This window comes from Oncorhynchus nerka, linkage group LG9b (assembly GCF_034236695.1).
Source record: "Oncorhynchus nerka isolate Pitt River linkage group LG9b, Oner_Uvic_2.0, whole genome shotgun sequence".
NCBI classification, from domain to species: Eukaryota; Metazoa; Chordata; class Actinopteri; order Salmoniformes; family Salmonidae; genus Oncorhynchus; species Oncorhynchus nerka.
In genome coordinates this window covers 14,206,169-14,231,999 of record NC_088424.1, presented here as the reverse complement: position 1 = coordinate 14,231,999, position 25,831 = coordinate 14,206,169, and the positions used below count along the sequence as shown (strand labels likewise).

At 41.8% G+C, this 25,831-nt stretch overlaps 2 protein-coding genes across 2 annotated transcripts in view; both read right to left on the bottom strand.

The window, feature by feature from the left end:
* Window positions 1–10,722: 10,722 nt before the first annotated feature.
* On the bottom strand, window positions 10,723–15,643 carry LOC115114313 (alpha-tocopherol transfer protein-like). The gene is made up of 5 exons (XM_029642440.2): window positions 15,212–15,643; window positions 14,162–14,315; window positions 12,219–12,412; window positions 11,605–11,715; window positions 10,723–11,384 (listed from the first exon to the last, which is right to left on the bottom strand). The coding sequence occupies exons 1-5, from the start codon at window positions 15,428–15,430 to the stop codon at window positions 11,148–11,150; spliced, it is 915 nt and encodes a 304-aa protein (XP_029498300.1). The 5' UTR covers window positions 15,431–15,643; the 3' UTR covers window positions 10,723–11,147.
* A 2,083-nt stretch (window positions 15,644–17,726) lies between these two features.
* Window positions 17,727–25,831, bottom strand: part of LOC115114312 (xenotropic and polytropic retrovirus receptor 1 homolog) — a 34,503-nt gene continuing 26,398 nt past the window's right edge. Inside the window, exons 10-14 of the mRNA XM_029642439.2 lie at window positions 25,480–25,674; window positions 24,993–25,159; window positions 22,989–23,125; window positions 22,638–22,859; window positions 17,727–22,484 (exon numbers count right to left, since the gene is read on the bottom strand). Of these exons, the coding sequence (XP_029498299.1) occupies window positions 22,430–22,484; window positions 22,638–22,859; window positions 22,989–23,125; window positions 24,993–25,159; window positions 25,480–25,674 (776 nt within the window). The 3' untranslated portion in view covers window positions 17,727–22,429. The remainder of the gene's footprint in view (window positions 22,485–22,637; window positions 22,860–22,988; window positions 23,126–24,992; window positions 25,160–25,479; window positions 25,675–25,831) is intronic.

The window sequence follows — 25,831 nt, the reverse complement described above, 5'->3', positions numbered from 1 at the left end:
TTTTGATTTTCCCATGATGTCGAGCAAAGAGGCACTGTTTGAAGGCAGGCCTTGAAATACATCCACAGATACACCTCAAATTATGTCAATTAGCCTATCAGAAGCTTCTAAAGCCATGACATAATTTTCTGGAATTTTCCAAGCTGTTTCAAGGCAAAGTCAACTTAGTGTATGTAAACTTCTGACCCACTGGAATTGTAATACAGTGAATTATAAGAGGAGTACTCTGTCTGTAAACAATTGTTGGAAAAATGACTTGTATGACACAAGTAGATGTCCTAACCGACTTGCCAAAACTATAGTTTGTTAACAAGATCATTTGTGGAGTGGTTGAAAAATGAGTTTTAATGACTCCAACCTAAGTGTATGTAAACTTCTGACTTCAACTGTAGTTTGCCCCCGGAGATGCGTTGTGCAAGGGGCAGGTTCATGCATTTGGTGCATTACTGATGTTAGAATGCTTTTCAGTGAATGTTTTCTTTTACTTTTATATTTTAGTCATGTAGCAGACGCTCTTATCCAGAGAGTGCATTCATCTTCAGATAGCTAGGTGGGACAACCACATATTACAGTCATAGTAAGTACATTGAGCCTCTATCAGCAAAGTCTGCACTACTAAGGGGGTGTTATGGTTGAGGTGTAGGGTTTGAGCGTAGCCTGAAGGTAAGGAGGGGCAGTTCCTCGTGCTGCTCCGTATTTTATTTTTTATTTTATTTAACCTTTATTTAACTAGGCAAGTCAGTTAAGAACATATTCATATTTACAATGAAGGCCTACCTCGACCAAACCCTAACCCGGACGACTGGGCTAATTGTGTGCCACCCTATGGGACTACCAATCACGGCCAGTTATGATACAGCCTGGAATCGAACCAGGGTCTGTAGTGACACCTCTAGTACTGAGATGCAGTGCCTTAGACCACTGCGCCACTCGGGAGCAAGTACCATGTTCTTGTAGTGGATGTGAGCTTTGACTGTAAGCCAGTGGAGTGTCCTGAGGAGCATGGTGACATGGAAGACCTTGGCAAGGTTTAACACCAGGCGGGCTGCAGCGCTCTGGATAAGTTGCATGGGTTTGATGGCACAAGCGGGGAGGTAGCGTCATACTCTACGGATGTTGTAGAGCATGAACCTGCAGGACCGAGTTACTGCTTTGATGTTTGCAGAGAACGACAGGATGTTGTCCAGGGTCACGCCAAGGTCCTTTGCACTTAGGGAGGGGTCACTGTGGAGTTGGCAACCGTGACGGAGAGGTCTTGGAGCGGGCAATGCAGAGAGCCTCCGTCACATAGAGAAGAGTGGTCGCGGTTGAGTGACCCGCCTTGAAGCCTGACTGGTTAGGGTCAAGGAGAATGTTCTGAGAGAGATAGCGAGAGAGTTGGTCAGAGACAGCACAAGAAGCAGGGGTACTGGTCTGTAGTTTTTGACGACAGAGGAGTCAAATGTTGGTTTCTTAAGGGGAGCGGCTCGGGGCATTTTGAAGTCAGAAGGGGACGCAGTCAGTGGTCAGGGATGAGTTGATGAGGGTAGTGAAGAATGGGAGAAGGTCTTCAGAGATGGTCTGGAGAAGGGAGGGGGGTGGGGTCGAGCGGGCAGGTTGTCGGGCAGCCAGACCTCACTAGTTGCAGGATTTCATCTGTAGAGAGAGGGGAGAGAGAGGTCAAAGCGTAGGGTAGTTCAGTGTGAGTGGGATGGACTCAATAGGCAGAGTGAATGACGAGCAGATGCCGTCAACCTTCCAACCTTCTTTTCAAGGTGGCTGACAGTCGTCCAAGGAGAGGGAGGGGGTGGAGGATTAAAGAGGGAGGAGAAGGTGGACCGTTGGCGCAAAAGCTTGAAATTTAGAGTGATAGAAAGTGGCTTTAGAAGTGGATACAGGGGAAGAGATGGGGGGGGGGACAAAGTAGTGATCAGAGACCTGGAGAGGGTTTCAGTGAGATTAGTAGGAGAACAGCCTCTAGGAAAGATGAGGTCAAGCGTATTGCCTGCCTTGTGAGTGGGAGGGGTCTGGGGAAGGGTGAGGTCAAAAGAGGCAAGGAGGGGAAAGAAAGAGTTGTAGTCTTATCACTCATATTTTCAATCTTCAAATTATAATTTATTTCTCAACTATTGCAGAAGATGGGACCCCCAAGTGTAACCAGTGAGTACATATTCAGTCAGTTGTGTGTGTCAGGATTTAGGTTCTGTTGTCAATGTAAACCAAGCCCTGGTGTGAATGAAGCTAGTTGAATGTAATGTATTTTGGCACCTCCATGTCAGTTTTCATAAAGACCACTACCAAACTATCCCAACAGTAGACCCAGTAATGAGATTCCGTTTGCTTGCCTGCCTATCCAAACAGTCCCCAGATTCACAGATAATGCTGCCCCAGGCAGTGGCCTGGGTGGAGTGGGGTCGGGGTGCGGAGGACAGGGGAGGGGGTCAGGTACGATGTGGGGGAGGGGTCTGATATGGTAGTGGATGTGGGTTTGTCACATACTGTATGAATGACAGAGACAACAGGAAGGACAAAAGGCTTTGGTATGTCCTGATCAACTCACCCACTTTTGTATTTTGTTGGGGTGTGGCCAGGGTGTTGATGAAAGTGCTAGAGGGATGATCCAATCACCTGGATGGAATGTTGGAGGGGGGATAGTGGGGACCTCTTTGGCCCTCCCTGCCTGAGTTTTGTAGTCCCGTTTCCAACATCCCTGGCTAAATACTGTACAAATAGGCCAAGTCTATGTCTATTCCTCCCGAGTGGCGCAGCGGGCTAAGGCAATGCATCTCAGTGCTAGAGGCGTCACTACAGACCCTGGTTTGATTCCAGGCTGTATCACAACCGGCCATGATTGGGAGTCCCAAAGGGGGGCACACAATTGGCCCAGCATCGTCCAGGTTAGGGTTTGGCTGTGTTTGGCCGTCATTGTAAATAAGAATTTGGTTAAATACATTTTAAAAATCAAATTGTATGTGTCCTAAGGGGTTTGAGCTGTAAATTAGTATATAGTATCAACAGGTGGATGAGATCTATCAATGGTTTACAGTTGCTGATCAGACTGAAAATGCACATGACAGATTTACATTCTAAGTAATTGAAGCATTCAAGTTCAATGTCCAATTGACTGTATGGACTGGAATCAGTGCCCAACATTGTCTTTACTAGTATTACTGGCACACAATTCTCATCATTGTATCAATGGTTTATTTAATTTGAATTTACAGAACAAAAGGGCTAATCTTAATGCTTTATTTTTTATCTGAACAAAGAAACATCTTTAAACCGGTTTATTAATAAAGATATCCCAGAACCATCAAAGAGGTAACTCCAGGTATTGTGAAATGGGATTATCAATGTGATACCTAAGTAAATGTCTAAAATCACATCATGTCATCTGTGCTGACAATATTGTATGACTTCATGACGGCAGTTCAACTCACACTGAGTCACTCACTGATAGAGCACATGGAGTGTTCCCATATGCATTAGCCTATATGCTGGTATTGACATAGAGGTGGTGTACATTATGCATATATGAAGGTGTACATCAGGTGAAACATGCTATTTCTATTGACAGGACCCTACTGACTACTAGGTAACGTGTCCTTATACGTATGTAAACATATGTGAACCTATCTATCTCTTCCTTTCCGAATGGCTGTCTGTCTGGGCCTCCATGTCAATTTTTATTTATTTATTTTATTTCACCTTTATTGAACCAGGTAGGCAAGTTGAGAACAAGTTCTCGTTTACAATTGTGACCTGGTCAAGATAAAGCAAAGCAGTTCGACATGTCCAACAACACAGAGTTACACATGGTGTTAAACAAACATACAGTCAATAATACAGTAGAAAAATGTGTTTATATACAATGTGAGTAAATGAGGTGAGATAAGGGAGGTAAAGGAAAAAAAGGCCATGGTGACGAAGTAAATACAATACAGCAAGTTAAAATATATATATATAAATAATAATAAATACAAAAAATGTAAAATAATAACAAGACATATTCATCTTTATCCCTCAGAGGACTGAAATAGTCATTGAAATAATAATTTCTGTCTGTAAAATATTCCATTCAATGAAGATGATATCTTGATAGTACGTTTATGGAGGTCTGTACAACTCATGGGGTCATGTCTAATAGTAGACCTACGAGTCATTTGACAATGATAATTGATAGTCATAAGTATTTTACAGCACAGCAAAGAATGAATGCAGGATAAGGATTTATAAAAATACTAACTCATGCACGTTTGGACTCCTATTTTCGCCACTAGATGGCAACACTTGACCGGTTAAGTATCCAGTAAAAACAATTCTGTAACTTTTGTGCTTTATGCTTTTTAGCCGCGTCATTTTATGACATTTCATGGAAAACATAATTGAACAGTCACACAACCACATGTCTGTGGACACTAGAGTCTATTCCACTGTAAAAGTTATTCCATGTCCACATTATTTAACCTTGGAAGGAAGAGTAATTCCATTGGAGAAAAAAAGGGTTACACTCCATAACTTGTTGAATATATGGTTGATAGACTCCTGTTGCTTTTTTCCCTACTTCTATGGATTTCTATTTATTGGAGCATAGGGCATAGACTGAAATTCAGAAAACCTGGAAGTTAAAATATCATTGGTAAGAACAAGAAAAATTACAAATGAGGGTAATAATATTATTTTGTAGTTTCTTAAAATAAAATATTCACTTGATATAGTCAAATTACAGGGGTTTAGTAAACTTTCAAATTAGTGGATAACTTATCTAATTACAGTACTAATAATAGTAGGCACAATAAAACTTTGCCGAGGGAGGAAGGAAGGAAAAGGGGGATATCTAGTCAGTTGTACAACTGAATGCATTCTACTGAATGTGTCTTCCGCATTTAACCCAACCGCTCTGAATCAAAGACGTGCGGAGGGCTGCTTTCATATATATATATATATATATACACACACACACAGTGGGGCAAAAAGGTATTTAGTCAGCCACCAATTGTGCAAGTTCTCCCACTTAAAAAGATGAGAGGCCTGTAATTTTCATCATAGGTACACTTCAACTATGACAGACAAAATGAGAAAAAAAATCCAGAAAATCACATTGTAGGATTTTTTAATGGATTTATTTGCTAATTATGGTGGAAAATAAGTATTTGGTCACCTACAAACAAGCAAGATTTCTGACTCTCACAGACCTGTAACTTCTTCTTTAGGAGTCTCCTCTTGTCCTCCACTCGTTACCTGTATTAATGGCACCTGTTTGAACTTGTTATCAGTATAAAATACACCTGTCCACAACCTCAAACAGTTACACTCCAAACTCCACTATGGCCAAGACCAAAGAGCTGTCAAAGGACACCAGAAACAAAACTGTAGACCTGCACCAGGCTGGGAAGAATCTGCAATAGAGGTAAGCAGCTTGGTTTGAAGGAATCAACTGTGGGAGCAATTATTAGGAAATGGAAGACATACAAGACCACTGATAATCTCCCTCGATCTGGGGCTCCACGCAAGATCTCAGCCCGTGGGGTCAAAATGATCACAAGAACGGTGAGCAAAAATCCCAGAACCACACGGGGGGATCTAGTGAATGACCTGCAGAGAGCTGGGACCAAAGTAACAAAGCCTACCATCAGTAACACACTACGCCGCCAGGGACTCAAATCCTGCAGTGCCAGACATGTCCCCCTGCTTAAGCCAGTACATGTCTAGGCCCGTCTGAAGTTTGCTAGAGAGCATTTGGATGACCCAGAAGAAGATTGGGAGAATGTCATATGGTCAGATGAAACCAAAATAGAACTTTTTGGTAAAAACTCAACTAGCCGTGTTTGGAGGACAAAGAATGCTGAGTTGCATCCAAAGAACACCATACCTACTGTGAAGCATGGGGGTGGAAACATCATGCTTTGGGGCTGTTTTTCTGCAAAGGGACCAGGACGACTGATCCGTGTAAAGGAAAGAATGAATGGGGCCATGTATCGTGAGATTTTGAGTGAAAACCTCCTTCCATCAGCAAGGGCATTGAAGATGAAACGTGGCTGGGTCTTTCAGCATGACAATGATCCCAAACACACCGCCCGGGCAATGAAGGAGTGGCTTCGTAAGAAGCATTTCAAGGTTCTGAAGTGGCCTAGCCAGTCTCCAGATCTCAACCCCATAGAAAATCTTTGGAGGGAGTTGAAAGTCCGTGTTGCCCAGCAACAGCCCCAAAACATCACTGCTCTAGAGGAGATCTGCATGGAGGAATGGGCAAAAATACCAGCAACAGTGTGTGAAAACCTTGTGAAGATTTACAGAAAACGTTTGACCTCTGTCATTGCCAACAAAGGGTATATAACAAAGTATTGAGATAAACTTTTGTTATTGACCAAATACTTATTTTCCACCATAAATTGCAAATAAATTCATTAAAAATCATAATGTGATTTTCATGATTTTTTTTCTTATTTTGTCTGTCATAGTTGAAGTGTACCTATGATGAAAATTACAGGCCTCTCTCATCTTAAGTGGGAGAACTTGCACAATTGGTGGCCGACTAAATACTTTTTTGCCCCACTGTATATATATATATTCATAGAGGTGTAGCAAGCAGTGTGTTCCAAACAAGCCTCAACTAAAACGTCAATAAAACACCACAAGAGGCACTTCATCAAAAATAATTTTGCTCTGATCTTGCTCCCAAACTTCAAACAAACAGACTCAAATAAAACAAATGATTAAATGAATCCATGGTCCAAAAGTGATAGAATCTCCTCAAACATTGACATAGGACTTATGCACTACAGGTGAGGCCAAAATGTACATGTCGACCGTCCAGTGTTTACTGACCAGTTAGAAAAGGGCCGAAGGTTAAGAAGAGGAGAGTACCCAGACAAACACAACACAACAGACTGGGAAAGAGTCCAGCCGGGCTCAAAACACTGTTGTGAGAGAACCCAACCAAGCTCAACACCCTGCACACTGTCCACCTGGACAGATTGTCCACCTTTGGACCATTTCATATAAAGACAGGGAATGGACTAGAGCTTCTGTAACAACATACACAGTTCTATTTTGCACTTATTTTCTCATTTGAGATAGAGATGCTACAATGTGAAAGTTTCTGGGGACAAGTTGACTCTTTCATAACCCTGTATGAGAGAGACGAAACAGCAAAGAACTTAATCAATGTCCTCTGAGTTTTTAACACTGGACAAAGGATAAGCAGGCAATTCTACCACTTTTCATCCTTTTATTATCTCCAGCACCAACCCAGTGTCTACATACTGTATAGTTCCTCCAGAAACCATTTGACTTTTCCCACATTATTGTGTTACAGGCAACACTTTAAATTGATTAAAAATAGATTTGTTTTTTTGTCACTGGCCTACACACAATACCCCATAACGTAAAAGTAGAATTAGGTTTATGGAAATGTTTACAAAAATGAAAAGCTGAAATGTCTTGAGTCAGCAAGTATTCAACCCCTTTGTTATGGCAAGCCTAATTGATTTCAGTAGTAAAAATGTGCTTAACAAGTCACATGATAAGTTGCATCTCTGTACCCCTCACATACAATTATCTGTACGGTCCCCCAGTCAAGCAGTGGATTTCAAACATAGATTCAACCACAAAGACCTGGGAGGTTTTCCAATGCCTTGCAAAGAAGGCCACCTATTGGTAGACATTGAATATCCCTTTGAGCATGGTGAAGTAATTCATTACACTTTGGATGGTGTATCAATACACCCAGTTACTACAAAGATAAAGGCGTCCTTCCTAACTCGGTTGCCGGAGAGGAAGGAAACCACTCAGGGATTTCACCATGAGGCCAATGGTGACTTTAAAACAGTTACAAAGTTTAATGGCTGTGCTAGAAGAAAACTGAGGGATCAACAACATTGTAGTTAATCCACAATACTAACCTAATTGACAGAGTGAAAAGAAGGAAGCCTGTACAGAATATAAAATATTCCAAAACATGCATCCTGTCTGCAACAAGGCACTAAAGTAATAATGGAAAAAATGTGGCAAAGCAATTAACATTTTGTCCTGAATACAAAGTGTTATGTTTGGGGCAAATCCAATACAACATATTACTGAGTACCACTCTTCATATTTTCAAGCACAGTGGTGGCTGCATCATGTTATGGGTATCCTGGGGAGTTTTTCAGGATAAAAAATAAACATAATGGAGCTAAGCACAGGCAAAAATGCTAGAGGAAAACCTGGTTCATTCTGCTTCCACCAGACACTGGGAGATGAATTCACCTTTCAGCAGGACAATAACCTAAAATCCTGTCCTGCCAGGATTTCCTCCCAAGTCCAGGATACTTCCTCCTCCTGGACACACTACTTGGTCCAGTTTTGGTGGGATCTTCTGTCACGCTCTTTGTAATGGTGAGACCAAGGCGCAGCGTGAGTAGAGTTCCACATAACTTTAATAAACCGAAACTCACTGAACAAAAACAAACAACCAAACGTGAAGCTACTGTTGTGTACTCAGGCAACTAAATGTAGACAAGATCCCACACCAGAAAGTGGGAAAAAGGGCTGCCTAAATATGATCCCCAATCAGAGACAACGATAAACAGCTGTCTCTGATTGGGCACCATATCAGACTAACATAGAAATACCCAACAAAGAATGCCCACCCCAAATCCCACCCTGACCTAACCAAATAGAGAAATAAAACAGCTCTCTAAGGTCAGGGCGTGACACACTGCCAAAGTTTATTCTACAAAGTAGCGATTGACTCAGGGGTTGAAGACTTATATAAGATATTTCTGTATTTCTTTTTCAATAAATTTGCTTAAATTTCTGAAAATATGTTTTCACTTTGTCATTATAGGCTATTGTGTGTAGATGAGTGAGAAAGAACATAGTTAATCCATTTTGAATTCCGGCTGTAACACAACAAATGATGGAATAAGTAAAGGGGTATGAATACTTTCTGAAAGCACTATATGTGAAAACAGTATGTTTCATGATCTGTGGTTAAAAATATAAGAAAAAAGGTCCTAAGAAATGCTTCCCTGCAGGAATACTACGGGACCACACCCTGCAGGATTTTGATATTCCTGCAGGATATGGCAATTCCTGCAGGACCAAGTAGATTCCTGCAGGAATCATGCAGGACTGAAACAAGGATTTTGATATTCACACAGGATATGGCAATAACTGCAGGACCAAGTAAATTTCTGCAGGAATCCTGCAGGATTTTGATATTCCAGCAGGATATGGCAATTCCTGCAGGACCAAGTAGATTCAATGCAGGACCGAAACCTTTAGGATTTTGATATTTGTACAGGATATGGCAATACCTGCAGGACCAAGTACATTGCTGCAGGAATCCTGCAGGACCTAAACCTGCAGGATTTTGATATTCCTGCAGGATGTGGCAATTTCAAGTTAACTACAGGATTTGAGATACAGTAAGTTGTGACAACAGATAAAATATACTTTTGAAATATAGTGCAATGTCAGACATTTCAACTCAGCAGATGAGAAATGTAACAAATGACAATGTCCACATACAATAAATACAATGAATGCTATTTTTATTTGATATCAACACATGTGATAATGGTTTCAGTAGGCCCACAGTTCAGTCAATGTTTATACAGAGCATCTGGAAAGTATTCAGACCCCTTTACTTTTTCCACATTTTGTTACGTTACAGCCTTATTCTAAAATGGATTCAGTAAAAAACGTTCCTCATCAATCTACAATACCCCATAATGACAAAGCGAAAACGGGTTATTAGCTATTTTTGCAAATGTATAAAAAATTAAAACAGAAATATCTTATTTACATAAGTATTCAAACCCTTTGGTATGAGACTCGAAATTGAACTCAGGTGCATCCTGTTTCCATTAATCATCTTTGAGATGTTTCTACAACTTGATTGGACTCCACCTGTGGTAAGTTCAATTGATTGAACATGATTTGGAAAGGCACACACCTGTCTGTATAAGGTCCCACAGTTGACAGTGCATGTCAGAGCAAAAACCAAGCCATGAGGTCGAAGGAATTGTCTGTAGAGCTCTGAGACAGGATTGTGTCGAGACACAGATCTGGGGAAGGGTACCAAAACAATTCTGCAAAATTGAAGGTGCCCAAGAACACAGTGGCCTCTATCATTCTTAAATGGAAGAAGTTTGGAACCACCAAAACTCTTTCTAGAGCTGGCCACCCGGCCAAACTGAGTGTAACAGTATAACTTTAGACTGTCCCCTCGCCCATAGATTGGACAAGTTTGGCATTCATCACAAGTTTGTGTGACAAAACAAAACCATGCATAGATGTGAGTGGAAAATGCATAGAGTGGAAAATGCAATGCAAATACATTGAATTTGCTTTTAAAAATCTGATACATGAGATCTTTAGCGCAAAAGTGTTTATGTGCACTACGTCATCACGGACAGCCTTCTCTCTGCAACAAGTCTGTTTTGATGGAAACAAACCTTTGGTGGGAAAATGTGCATATTTGTTTAATGCAGATTTGATAACATTTGCATGAACATCTCTTGCAAATTGGATAGAAACCTAGCTTGTGACATCACAGGGTAGAGTAGAAAGTGTTTTTCAAAACTTGTAAAGTATTTCTAGCCAGAGGGAGGGTATTTTCATGCTCCCCACGTCACTGCGGATCTCAGATGTAATCGGCTAGAACTTTAGATTTTCTTTCTACAAAATGTAGAAATGTGCCGTTTTCACATGTTTGGCATTGTGCTGAAGATAATGTAAAATGAGGTTGAAAAGTGGTGGAATTGACCTTTAATCTTCATAATTAAAACACCAATTATAGTATAAAAATACAAGTCTCTAATAGAGTAGACATTCACAAAATTGAACAAATAGCTAAAACATACATCTTTAACCTTGGTCTTAGTTATAACACATGGTAACAGACAGTTGGCTGTATACTGCTAATATACTTTAAAACCCATAAAACAGGAGATAGAGAAAAGTAGTCTAGGTCTAATTCCAAACACAATGTAGTCAATTCTTTTGAGCATTTGGTCCTACCATCATCAACTGACAAACTTAATAACCAGGAAAATGGTAGTAAACTTGCATATGGACCTCGAGAGCTGAAGATGTGCACCCCATCCACTTCAGAAGGATGCTACGAGTTGTGTGGTTGGTCATTGAGATGCACTCTGGGATGTGTAGTCCATTTGGAGTCAGGAGCTGTAGGCAGACTGGCTGTCAGGGTCAGGTTCTGTCTCTGGGGTGACCTCATCTCCTGCAGGGCAGGTGGAGAGCTGGGTGAGGCATTCCTCAGACTGCAGAATGTGGGAGGTCCACTCCTGACAAACCTCCTCCATGGAGGGGCCGCTGCCCCCGTACTCCTGGGGGAGGATGTCTTTGGAGAAGAAGCCACTCAGCGTCTCTTTGAAATTACTGCCATGCATGTGGATCTAGGAGTAAGACAGAAGGGAATTGACATGAATTAGTATCACTGTTGTCATGATCAACATTGTCATCAGAGGCTGCATTAGCATCATTATCATAATGGGTTATAAGCACCTGCTCTAAACAACATCTGAGGTCACTATCATCATCTCCATCACTCCTGTTGACAATGTATGAAAGATGAAGCAACAGTCATAGTGCAAGAACATAAGAATGGTGACTGACCCGCTGTTTGATCTTATCAGTCAGGAATGGACGGATCATGGTGAAGACGGGCCTGAAGAATATGGGCTCATTGATCAGATGGATCCCTCGCACCTTCAGAGGAAACGAGTCCTGACAAGATCACATTTACACAGAGGCTTATTACAGTATTATTATTACAGGCTTATTACAGTATTATTATTACAGGCTTATTACAGTATTATTATTACAGGCTTATTACAGTATTATTATTACAGGCTTATTACAGTATTATTATTACAGGCTTATTACAGTATTATTATTACAGGCTTATTCACAGTATAGCTATTGAGTATGTAGCTATATTCTGTAAGATTAACATGAGATGTCTGCAATACAGATAACTCTGGATCCAGACCTAAACCTAACCTTCAAAAGTATTGCTCATTCTAAGATTATTTCTGAAAGCAGAGGGGCCCTTTAAAAACAACAGTACTGGGTTCTGTTCATTAGGCACCAAACTAAAGAAAACAGACTGAAACAGGGAGGGACTACCTGCAATGGTTCAATAGGAAATCATTTTTGTTTTCAGTAGCAAAACTTTTAAAAATCATTGGTTTCCTAATGAACACAACCAAGTTCAACTAATAGCCTACCGTGAGCACAGAGGACATCATCTTTGCCAGGGAGGAGTTGATCTGTAGGGCATGAGCGAAGCACCATCCCTGCATGTCGAAGATGGCCTTCAGTCCATTTCTCTGTGTCTCGGTCTCCTGGACGATCAGCTCAGATGTGATCAGACTGACACGGAACACCTCGTAAGCTGTGAAATCTTTAGGGTTCCACTGACCTGAGGAGACAAGCCAACACATTGCAAATGACATCTCAAAATGACAACTTCTCAAATGGCCCAGTAGAGCAGGGTCCTCCAACCCTGTCCCTGGAGAGCTACCGTCCAGGGTTGGAGAGCCCTGCTGTAGAGTACATAAATTCTAATCTTGACATCGAAGCCAATTCAACTGCTTTTTATAAATTATTCCCTTCTATTCAGGGACTGATTTAGACCTGAGACACCAGATGGGTGCAATTAATGATCAGGTAGAACACAAAACTAGCAGTGCTCTGGATCTCGTAAGGTAAGATTTGAATACACCGACTATAGAGTATTCTATATTAAGCCAAATACAGTAGGTATGCCACCATAGCACTGTGCCATGGGCCGATGTATCAAAATGAATAATGTTCAAAGTACATTTCAAGGTTGCTGCGTTGACGTTAGGGGAACATAGCAGGAGTGAAACTTCGGCGCAATTCCATATGATTCAAGAGATTACGTTACCCCGTTGTGGGCGTAACTGTAGACGACAAGGTAGCTTTATTCACATCAGGGGAATTTAGTGAATTAAGGTAGCTTTATTCACATCAGGGGAATTTAGTGAATTAAGGTAGCTTTATTCACATCAGGGGAATTTAGTGAATTAAGGTAGCTTTATTCACATCAGGGGAATTTAGTGAAGTGCAGACTGCAACTCCATACAATTTAAGGTTGCTGCATTCACATCAGGGAACACAGAAGGGGTGAACTTATGTGCAACTCCATAGGAAATGATATGTGGCTCTGTTCACGCCAGGGGGGAAGAGGAGGAGTTAACGACTTTGGTGAAACTCCACATGATTATTGCATTTTCATGTGTTCAGTAGCATCTATGAGTCACGTGATTATGAACCAATGACACAGATTGTTCCTGCTGTTGTGACATTCTCTACATAACTGGTGCTGTGAGATTAGAATATCAGGATTCAAGGATGCTGTGATATTAGGATATCAGGATTCTGTGATATTAGGATATCAGGATTCTGTGATATTAGGATATCAGGATTCAAGGATGCTGTGATATTAGGATATCAGGATTCTGTGATATTAGGATATCAGGATTCAAGGATGCTGTGAGATTAGAATATCAGGATTCAAGGATGCTGTGAGATTAGAATATCAGGATTCAAGGATGCTGTGAGATTAGAATATCAGGATTCAAGGATGCTGTGATATTAGGATATCAGGATGCTGTGATATTAGGATATCAGGATTCTGTGTGATATTAGGATATCAGGATTCTGTGTGATATTAGGATATCAGGATTCAAGGATGCTGTGATATTAGGATATCAGGATTCAAGGATGCTGTGATATTAGGATATCAGGATTCAAGGATGCTGTGATATTAGGATATCTGGACCTGCTTAAACAAAGCAACTGTAACAGTAGTAGAGCAAAGGATTGCAATACATGAGAAAATGAATGGCTGCAGTATTGCTGTTATGAGTACATGATGCATGGAATGCTAAGGCAAATGTATGAAAGTGTGTATTCTTATTTTAAATGTATTTAGTTCTGTCCTTCAGCTGTAATTATCTATTAATGTTATTTATTATGCTATGGTTTGTGTGGAACTCAGGATGAGTGGCTGCTGCTTTAGCAGTAGCTAATGGAGATCCTAATAAAATACTACAAGTACTAAATACTATATTAGGTGGTTTTATGCAGTGGTGCCATTTGCCTTGCCTGACACCGAGACCACACCATATAGATGAGGACTAACCTATCCTATAGATGAGCACTCTGCTGCCACTGAGGTCCCGGTCCCTCAGCACTCCATGGTAGTTATTCTGGAGGAGTCCCAGGACAGAGGACGGGTGCAGGTTGGCATTGATCTCTGGGCACTCTCTCCTCCAACGCTGGTAATTAATTAGTAGCTATAAGGATGGAGGGAGAGAGGAAGCGAGAGAAAGAAAGATGGGAAAGAAAACGTATTTTAGATTGCAACAGAAAAATAGCCAGCGGTCAGCCTGTCAAATCATGTCAAGTTATTGAACCAAGCAGGACAATGAAAATTACATTCTGAAACGGGAGGATGGAGAATGATCGACACCTTTTACTTTTTCTGAGAGATTGAAATCAAAATAAAGAATTAAAAATATCCGTCTCAACTACATTTTTTTAAGTCACTAGCAACGATTCGGAGGTAAGTTAATATAATATTTTGTCATTTAGAATTTGCAAAATTATATATATATATATATACATACACACACACAGTGCAGTGCCTTCGTTAAGTATTCAGACCCCTTGACTTTTTCCGCATATTGTTACGTTATAGACTTATTCTACAATTGATTAAATAAACATAAAAAATCCTCAGCAATCTACACACAATACCCCATAAGTTTTTTTTTTTTATGTTTGCAAATATAATAAAAAAATAACTATTCAGACCCTTTGCTATGAGACTCGAAATTGAGCTCAGGTGCATCCTGTTCCCATTGATCGTCCTGGCAGTTACCCCAGTACTTGGGAAAAACGCCTCTTTTCTAAAAACATTTCATTAAATAACGTTAACTTAAAAAAAGTGTTAACTGCGGTCACTTATTTCCCTTCATAGGCAAACAAACTAAGTGTGACCATCGTCCACATACCTCACATTTACCAAACTGTTTTTTGTGTAGGCAATTGGACATTGTTCTTGGGGGCATCGACCCAACTCTCCTTCACTGACAGTTTTGATTCCAAGTTCTAAACAACTGCTAAATACATTGAAAACATGTCCTAAATAGTTTCATGTTACAATAGTTAACCCACCGCGGATACCAACCTTCAGTGACAGCTCAACATCAAAGTCTCTCGCTCTCAGAAACTTTATTAGAAAACTGTCCGACCAATTCAACCTGTCCTGCGGGTCGATGACGTCTTTCTGTGCCCTCTGTCTCAGTTGTAATAAATAACGTTGGACAACATTGGAGTCGTCGGGTAAACTATTTAGGTCTCCTTCGTAATAATTCTCCTCTACAGACATGTCGGAACTGTATGACATTTTCCGCCCACCACACACACAAAAGTAGGCTACTCTTTGTCAATGAGAATGGAGAAACTTCCGTTCATGCATTCAGAATGCAACTGAAATCATTTCTGCTCTTTAACCCGCATGTGGCTCACCTATGCTAGGCCCCACTCACCGCTGTGCAACTAAGCAAATAATCGAAGCACGTGTCAACAAAGATGGTGAAATCAAGGCAATTGTACAGCCTATTGGTGGTGAGGGGTGAACCTTTGTTTTCAAGTACTTCTCGACCTAATGTCTACTGCCATGATACGTTGCAACAAGGCAAGACAGTGGAAAACGTGTGCAGTGACTTATGGAATAGGCCAACGAGCTGTTATTCATCTAAATAAATTGTTCTGTTATGCTACAATTCAAACACTTAATAACTCGGAGGGGGTGTGGTATATTGCCATTTATACCACTGTTAAAAGCTGTTCTAAGTCACGATGCAACACAGAGGCCCTGGATACAGCCCTTAGCCGTCGTATATACCACAAACCCAGTCTTATGAATTGGTTACCAACATAAAATAAATGTTTAGTCATTCCTGTGATATATGGTCTGATCAGAATTCAGGACTCGAACCACTCAGTTTATCATACACTATACAAAAGTATGTGGACAACTGCTCGTCAACCATCTCATTCCAAAATCATGGGCATTAATATGGAGCTGGTCCCCCCTTTGCTGCTATAAGCCTCCACTCTTCTGGAAAGGCTTTCCACTAGACGTTGGAACATTGCTGCGGGGACTTGCTTCCATTCAGCCACGAGCATTAGTGAGGTCGGGCACTGATGTTGGGTGATTAGGCCTGGCTCACAGTCGTTGTTCCAATTCATCTCAAAGGTGTTCAATGGGGTTGAGGTCAGTGCAGGCCAGTCAAGTTCTTCCACAGCGATATCAACAAACTATTTGTGGATGAACCCCGCTTTGTGCACGGGGGCCATTGTCATGCTGAAACAGGAAAGGGCCTTCCCCAAACTGTTGCCACAAAGTTGGAAGCACAGAATCGTCTAGAATGTCATTGTGCTGTAGCATTAAGATTTCACTTCACTGGAACTAAAGGGCCTAGCCAGAACCATAAAAAACAGCCCCAGAACATTATTCCTCCTCCACCAAACTTTACAGTTGGCACTATGCATTGGGGCAGGTAGCGTTCTCCTGGCATCTGCCAAACCCAGATGGTGAAGTGTGATTCATCACTCCAGAGAAAGTGTTTCCACTGCTCCAGAGTCCAATGGCGGCGAGCTTTACACCACTCCAGCCAATGCTTGGCATTGCATATGGTGATCTTAGGCTTGTGTGTGGCTGCTTGGCCATGGAAACCCATTTCATGAAGCTCCCGACAAAGTTATTGTACTGACGTTGCTTCCATAGGCAGTTTGGATCTCGGAAGTGAGTGTTGCAACTGAGGACAGATGACTTTTACGTGCATCAGCACTCGGCGGTCCTGTTCTGTGAGCCTGTGTGGCCTACCACTTTGCAGCTGAGCAGTTGTTGCTCCTAGACGTTTTCACTTCACAATAACAGCACTTGCAGCTCTTGACGAACTGACTTGTTGGAAAGATGGCGTCCTATGATGGTGCCACGTTGAACGTCACAGGTCTTCAGTAAGGTCATTCTACTGCCAATAGTTGTCTATGGAGATTGCATAGCTGTGTGCTTGACTTTTATACACCAATCGTCAACGGGTGCGGCTGAAATCCACAAATTTGAAGGGGTGTCACACTATATATACAAAAGTAGGTGATCTATTTGGTCATGGATCACTCCCCAAACTGAATTAAATACTTCCAGAGAATGAAAAGGCAGTGTAGTTACAAAAGTGCCCGTAAAATGTTACTTTGTCTCTATAATCTGTCAGATAATTGTATCCTTTGGCATTCCACACAAGATTTCTGTGTCATGTTGATCCACATTTGCTGTAGCGGACATCCCACATAGGCATGGGCATGTTTTTTGGTGTCAAATCTGTGGCTGGCATTGGCCTATACAATATATTTTCCATTTATAGGAGAAGCATGGGAGGTTTCAGCCTGCCAAGCATGGGCATGAAACTACTACTTTGAGTAGCTATAAGAAGACATTTCATTGACACCTCCCTCTGCAAAAGAAACCAAAATGTATAGGAAAATATTCACAACAGTCTACATTCAAACATTATAGAATGTCCTCACGAGGTCATAGAAACAGCAGCACCTGCTGGACAAAGAAATTACAGAAGAGAATGAATAAAATAGGAAATAAACAGGTACAGAAGGATGGAAATAAAGAGCTACGAGTCCAGTCATTTTTTTTGTTTGATATTTTTTTTAAACTCAAAAACAGAATTACAGGGTCAGGGAGACGATCCAGGCGCCTAAGTTAGCAGAGAATGCCGATGAGTACTCATGACGAGTACTCCTTTAAGGTTGTAGTTACAGTGACCAGAAGTACAGGGTACGATGACAGTACATAGGGCGAGCATGTCCAAAAACTGAAACATAAAACAAAGCTCGCGGGACACATGGGACATGTAATGGTCGTCCGTTTCATATAATCCATACAGGGTCTTTATAACGTTCTAGGCGTAAGGGAAACATGGTTTACGTTTCACAAAACATTCTAAAGAGCTTTGTTTTGGTCCAGGCTTTTGCTACAGTAGATTCCACTCTTCTTCCATGGGAGGATCCATTTGAGTGACAGCTCTGAGAGATTCAGTGATCCAATGAGAAGCGACAGGGGAATGGGTCCAGTGCTACTCCAATCTTAGCATTCATAGATCAGCTGGATCATACTCCAAGCAAGGTAAGTGTGTGTACAGGGTATGCTTGTAGGCAGGGTGTGTGTAAGCACTTCAGAGTGTGTGTATATTTACAATATCTTTGTGTGTGGGCCCTCCATATCACTCTCTCAGGGGTGTGACGTTACATTAGGAATGTAACAAAAGGGTAAATATTTGCTTATTCCCCCACTAGGTCCATTGGTTGACCTAGAGAGGTGCAGTCTTCAGACCTGTAGAGACCACAATATCTGAAAATGTAACAGAATGGCATCACCATCTTAACAACGGGCGGGGGACCCAAGGTCGCACAGGGTGACTCGTTACTAGTTGTGCCCCATCTTTCTCGTTTTCGTCAGGAAAAAAACAAATGAATCGCTCGCTTATTCTGTGTCTATAATGGCTCTTATATAGCAGCTAAAGTGCACAAGTAGGTACACTTTTATGGCAAATCATTTATTTTTGTCAGAAATTGGACAATCGCATGAGGTGGAATCTAGTTAAATATTGACTCATTGATCTACAAAGCACTGAGGCCCAATGAAAATCAACAGTTTGCCCTGAGACACTGGGGTCCCCTCCTCCCTCGGGTACAAACATTGCTTAACACTTATTAAGACTTATTACAGGGATTACACGCATGGCCGTTATTGCTCACCAGCTCCATTCAAGTCTATGGGCCTCTGTGGAGAATCCCATCTGAGCTGGGCAAGGCCGACAGGAAAGCTCAACCATAAAAAGACTGGGCATATCGCAAATGACACCCTATTCCCTATATAGTCCAAAATAGCATGATACTTCTTGTGCACTATATCAGCAATAAGGTGTTACTTGGAACAGAGACACTAATAGATCACCATGTTGTCTTTTCTTGGTTCTCTCCTTCACCACATTATTTAAGACTAGTTCCCCCTAGACCACATTTAAGCTCCATCAGGCTTTCCATAATCACCATTACAGTTGACCTATGAACTACGAATTGCAGCTTGAGAAGTATGGGCCAAAACCTAACCTGAGATATACTTGGGTTAACTCAAACCTTTGAACATCGTGCATTGATATCAATGGGAGAGGAGTTATCTGGGCATATCAAGTTAGGATTCCGCCCTATACGATTGCTTATATCTTTACAGTGTTAGTAAATCTACCTGGTTATACAGAGTGGGGGTTAAAACCCTCAGGTGGCTTTTAGGAAGGGAGGGATTCTGGGAAATGGTTCTTACTCAGTCAGAGCAGAATGCTTAAAGCTGAAACGGCATGAAATGCATTCTAATATTCAAGTCTCCTTAGGTGAGCCAATGCAGACCCTTCTCTTTGGAGTCTTTATGTGAGAGCATACACATTGCATTTATTGTCTGGAGTTACTAACAGAATGATACATTCAACAAATCCCCCAAAGTGAGAAGTGTCCGAGCTAAGAACACATCCAAGGCTAGGAATAAAACGTAAAAATAAAAAACTGTCTGGATGGAATGACTTAGATATCTGCTACAGAGAAATATGCTGTTTTACAGCAGAATTCAACAACTACTAATATTAAAGGGCAGGTGAAGAGGCCAACCCCTGCACATCCCCAGACACACGTGACTCCTAACTGGCATTGGGTGTTCAGCCCTGCGATCTAATGGGATGGCAAGGACCAGGAGTTTTCCAAACTGACACCTGAGCAGGAAAAACACTGGGCCCCAATTATAACAGAGTCAGTGGAAACTGACCCTACTGATAGAAGAGAGCTGGGCTTTCAGAAGAGACCTGGGCTGTGGTGCTTAGTGGACGCAAAGCAGCACATCATCGCATATAGAACTAGGATGTCTAGAACAGACGTAGGGATCACAGGTGGCTGGTGGCACCTTAGGATGTGATTTTCTCTAGAAAGAAACTGTCACATGGCCAAGAAAAAGTAAGGGCCCTAATAGTGAAATATATTTTCTATAGATGTCATTTCTATCTACTGTGCATTATCAGGAAAAGGTGCTGACGTCTGCATTGGCCGTGCCGCATTCTACGGTGACACGGCCTCTGCAGAAGTCCGGGCGTTCATACTTCTTGCGCTCCGCGGAGCAGCGCAGAGCTGTTGTAAAGGAAGTTGTCAAGGAAGTGAGTTTGTGTGTATGTAGCTATACGGAGCTCTCCGCATTGTTACAAAATTTGGGAGGCTCACGGTGAGGCGGCATGGAGCTCAATTTGGCCTCTGCGTGTCTCCGGAGACGCCATAATTGCATCACACCCTCCATACGGAGCCTCTGACCACATTTTCAGATCAAGCATAAAATGGGCTTTGAGTGAAGCGTTACACTATGGAAGCACAGCCCAGCTCTCAATGGAATGTTTCAGATATTTGACTAGCTCTAAGAGCAATAGTCATACATTCTGTCATTCTCACACCTACCAGGGCTTACTGAGAGAGACTGTGTTAGCTCACACTAGTAAATAAAAAGAAGACATCCTAGATTTGGCATGAAAGTAAACAATGCTACAGTTAAACCATATTGGTATAGGGGTTGTTCCATGTGATTTCAATCACTTTCTGACTGCACCCCTTTTGATTTGAACAAAACCTTTCATTCATGTTTGCCCATGATGGAAGTGGTCAGAAAGTGACTTCTTGGACCTGAATGTCAAAGCATTCAGGAGATGGAGGTGCTCAAAGCTGACCCATTTTGCATACCCCAACCGTCCATGAGACATCCACATCACTGGGGAAAAATAAACGGTTGAGTGTGATATCATTTGAAAGCTTACAAACAGGGTTGTCAAATGATATGATTTCATTTAAGAAAGTTCTTACATTTTCATTTACGCTATAACGTCTATCTAAAAATGTTGTACCTTAGACCAGTAGTTCCCAAACTGTGGGGTCGGGGGGGGAACTGTCTGGCTTTCAAATTACTCTTGAATGCACAAGGTGCAATTTTGAAATTGGGTAGTGCATCATCAGTTTTCCTCGTCATTGCAGACCTCAGAGAGCTATTTATAACTTGTCAGAAATGTCCAGATCAACTAGTCCATGTCAGCTAATGTTTTTTTAGCTAGGTCTTTTAGCCCATTGATTTTGTTGTAATGTTTGAGTCACTCAGATATCACATGAACACGCAAAATATGTAGAACTGCAGGAAATTAGCTTAAAAATGGACCAAAAAATCTTCACCCAATGGCAGAATGTATAGAATTACAGGAAATAAGCTGCAAAATCCTCTCAGCCAACAAAAGGGGGTGTGAACAGTTTTTGTCATGGAATGTGCTTTTGCCCATAGAAATAGACATGGGGGGGTGTTCCCTATAAAGGTTCTGAAGACCGGGAAGGGGTGGGCTTGTTTTAAGAGAATTGTCCAATCAGAGCCTCCTGAGGGTTTTTGAACATAATGTCATTTTAAAGGATGAGATGCCCTGAAGCACTGATCAGCCTTATATTCAGACCGACCCATACTGAACCATTAGAACAAACTCCTCTCCCCCTTACCAACAAGTTCTTGGAACAGTTATTTTTGGGCAACATTAGGCAGACACTTTAGCAGCCATTTCAAATCAGAACCTCCCCCATTTCACTACCAAATGTTTTAGGCATCTTTCCCCTCACATAAATAGCAATTTAATTAAACAAAATAAAATAAAAACCAAGGTATTCGTGGAAGAACTTATCACACATGGAAAGGACAGCCACATCAATACAGTAATCGTCATCATCACGTTCATCAAAAAAGGTCATAAGAAAGTCTTGGACCAGACTGATTGCAGAGGAGTGTCTGATCACTGTTCAGAGTCCAACGCTCTCAGTCTTTTTTTAGATTACATCATTTCTGATTAGCCATCTTGAAATCAACAGTCCATTCCCCGTTTGTTCTTCCTGATATTTACATCAACATTTACACAGTCTTGGTGTTTTGTCTATGCCCCATGAAATATAAAAAACAACGGGTGACGTCAACTCAGCACTAAATGGTCCATGAACGTAACAAAACAAAGTGGCTTAAAAGTAGCTGTTCCAAGGTGTGTGTGATATTTGTATTTGTCTCCAATTGTTATCCTCTGTATACGCCTATATTCAAGTCTTTGTACTCTGTGTGTTGACGCAGATAGGCAGCTCTGTGATGGACTGATGAGGGGGCGGGTCATCAAATGATTGATCGACTGATTGATGGGGGAGGAGGGGGTGTATGCCCCTAGGAGGGACGTGGTCCTTTAAAGAGGTTCTGAACCCATGCTATGGATGCAATGGGTCTGGCCTGATGTCAGGTGTCATCGTCTGTGTCCTCCATGAGAACTTTGGTGTCCCGGGTCTTGGTCCTGAGGAGAGGAAGTTTAGTAGAGGGGAACACAGCCATACATTATTACCATACTGGGAAGCGAGGCGCGGTTGTCTCAGGGACACGCTGCAGCTTTGTGTGTATGTATGCAGGCATGTCATTATAGGTGTGTGGAGCAATTGTATAACCTTACTGGGAAGCGAGGCGTGGCCGTCTCAGGGAAATGCTGTAGGAGCGTTTCCAGTTCTTCTTGCCCAAGCGGTTCCGGACTCCGTCCTCCTGGTCCATCATCTGCTCCAGCAGCGTTTGGTCGTCAGCGTTCAGCGGAGCCACTGAGATGTCCCTCACGGCACGGAACTCGCCACAGTTATTCAGGTGCTCGTTCTCCAGGCGGAAGAAGTTCCACACAAAACGCCTGCAGTGGAGCGGAAGAGAATCAAGTGAAATGTTGAGGTGTTTCACATTCATTTCATGTATGAAATACCATTGGAGGTATTTAGTGGTTAAATGATCACCTGTGAATCTTCAGATAATGTAATCTCACCTGAAGACCTCCAGAGGGGCTAGGATGGTAGCCACAATGTCTGCAGCTGACGGTGCACTGGTGGTGCTCAGGGAGAGGGGTATTGTCCATGCAAAACGCAGCAGCACATCCTCCAGTATGGCACAGTAGTAGTAGGCCTGAACAAACACACACACCCATGTATTATCATCACATATCTTCTGACATTACAGAAAAATAGTTGGCCTGAAAATATTTTAACAATGATTTATTACATTAGCAGACATCGTGGGTGTTATGGCCTAAAAATCATTCTCCATTTCCAGTTTTTTTCCCTAACTTCTGGACTATTTACGACATACATTTCTAAATAAGCTTTGTTGTACAATTAAAAGGTCAAATACACTGCATTTCAAACAGTCAACAATAATCTAAATGAATTCAGGGCTTGTGAAATTACACCTAGGCCTTCCACAACCATTAAACCAACTAATTATTTAATTATTTGATCAAAATAGTTTTAACCTTTTTTGTTGTTGTTGTGCAATAATCACTGATCTGGCTTTCAGGTTTGTCTACAAAAATATTTTGTTACAAATTTAACCAGAACCATGTATAAAGCACATTCACTAATCATGACTAACCTCTTGTAGCAGGCATTATAAAACCGGTCTCATAATCTCTCTAGCACAAGCCCAACGAGCTATTGAGTAGCCAGCTAATCTTTATGTTTCAAGGATCTATTTGCTAGTTAACAAGGCAGAACAGTTGAATTGTTATGAACACACCGTTCTGTCCTTCTCCAACTGTTTGAACAGCAGGCTAGCCTGTCCACTCTGTTCAGATGTTGAAATCAAGTGGCCTACCTTCTTTCTCAGAATGAGATCGAGTTGCCAATTCCTTATATAAATTGTGTTTTATGTTTATTGCATATTTATAAAACACAGATTATAAACTGGGTGGTTCGAGCCCTAAATGCTGACTGGCTGACAGCAGTGGTATATCAGACCGTATACCACGGGTATGACAAAATGTATTTTTACTGCTCTAATTACATTGGTAACCAGTTTATAATAGCAAAAAGGCACTTCTGGGGTTTGTGGTATATGGCCAATATACCACGGCTAAGGGCTGTGTCCAGGCACTCCGCGATGCAGCGTGCCTAAGAACAGCCCTTAGCCATGGTATATTGGCCATATACCACACCTCCTCATGCCTTATTGCTTAATTAGACAACAAGTATAACAGTCGGTGGCCAAAATGCTGCTAGCGGTACTGCAATGGCGTGCGCGACACGGTTGTCCAGAATCAACGTTCATTGATACTCCTGTTTTAGTACTGTCTGCTCTGTGTGAACTTTGAGCAGTTCAGGGTATGATTAGAAAGGTTAACTTGTCCTCTGTTACAGTAAAATAATGTCTCAATGTGTTTGTGTCCATATGACCCATTCTGTTGGACCAAACCTCAAATGCAAATAGCAGGTTGAAACCGCTTGTCAGAGAGGAAGACGTGATCTCTCATCTTTGTTGTGCGAGTGTCAGGGGCTTTGTGTGTAAGTGTAAACAGAGGAACAGGCGAAAGCGAGAGGTTTCACAAATTAGCCCAATGCGTTTCTATGGGCTTATTTCGGGCCTAAGCTTGTTGACTACCTTTGCGTCTTTGGGACAACTCCCATTGTTAGGGCGGAGACATGAGCATCTGGTCATTATACTCCGATCGTTGGTGTAAATGGAAAGGTGCTCAGAGCAGAGAAGGAACGAAGGAGACGAGACCAAAAAGACAACATGAGAACAATCGGACATAAACGCTCATGAGAACAAAAAAAAATGTGATTCCTGCGATACAGGCATTTGGAATATTGCACAGAAACATACATTCGAATGAGTTACATATCGACCAGCCCTACATCCTCTCTGTTCCTCTTTGAGGCATATTTTTTTTCCCGAACTGTGTGTGTGTGTGTGTGTATTTCTGTATTTGGACGATTACCTCTACCCAACTTATATTTGTCATTTTGGTCGTTATGACCAAGAGGTGCACACTAACTTTCTGTGGGTAGACGATCTCCTCTCTGAGTATGGTGTTATCTCCTGCATTGCGGTCAAACAGGCCCCAGTCCATCTTCAGGTCCCACACCAGGGTGTAACAGGAACTGACTAATGAACAGCCAATCAGCAGGTAGAAGAAGATCTGGGTGTCATCATGACGCTCAGCTAGGAGGGGAGAGGCATAGGGGTCAAGGGTCATATTCAAGCACTCAAATCTCTGATCAATCAACAAAGCACCCGCTCAATCAATGATTCAAGCATTTGGTACGTAGTGCATACGTAGAAACTACAAACGTTATATAGCAAATACCATTACTGTACTAATCTCTCCTTGTTTGTTGTTCCATTGTTTGTGGATCCTCTCTGCTCTTATGAGAATCACTGGTATATGCATGTCAACCGGCGTAGTGGCCCAGAACAGTTCTGTCCTTACGATATGTCATTTAGATCCCAGTCTGAGATGACTATAAACATTCTCTCCATACCTTTGTGGGTGCTGTAGAGGGCAGCGAAGGTGACCACGAAGAAGGTGGTGGAGTATTTCCCTGCGTTGACCAGGTGTGGGAAGGCCCGTTTGGAGTCGCGGTAACGCCGCAGGCACTGCACAAAGCGGAACCAGGCCGGCAGACACTGGATCACTGCCCGCACGCCATACGAGTACGAGTGACACACGCCTCCACCTATCAGAATACACATCGATTAGGAATTAACCAATAAAATTCACTTATACGAGTAGGAGTGACACACGCCTCCACCTATCAGAATACACATCGATTAGGAATTAACCTATAAAATTCAGGTATACGAGTAGGAGTGACAAACACCAGCACCTATCAC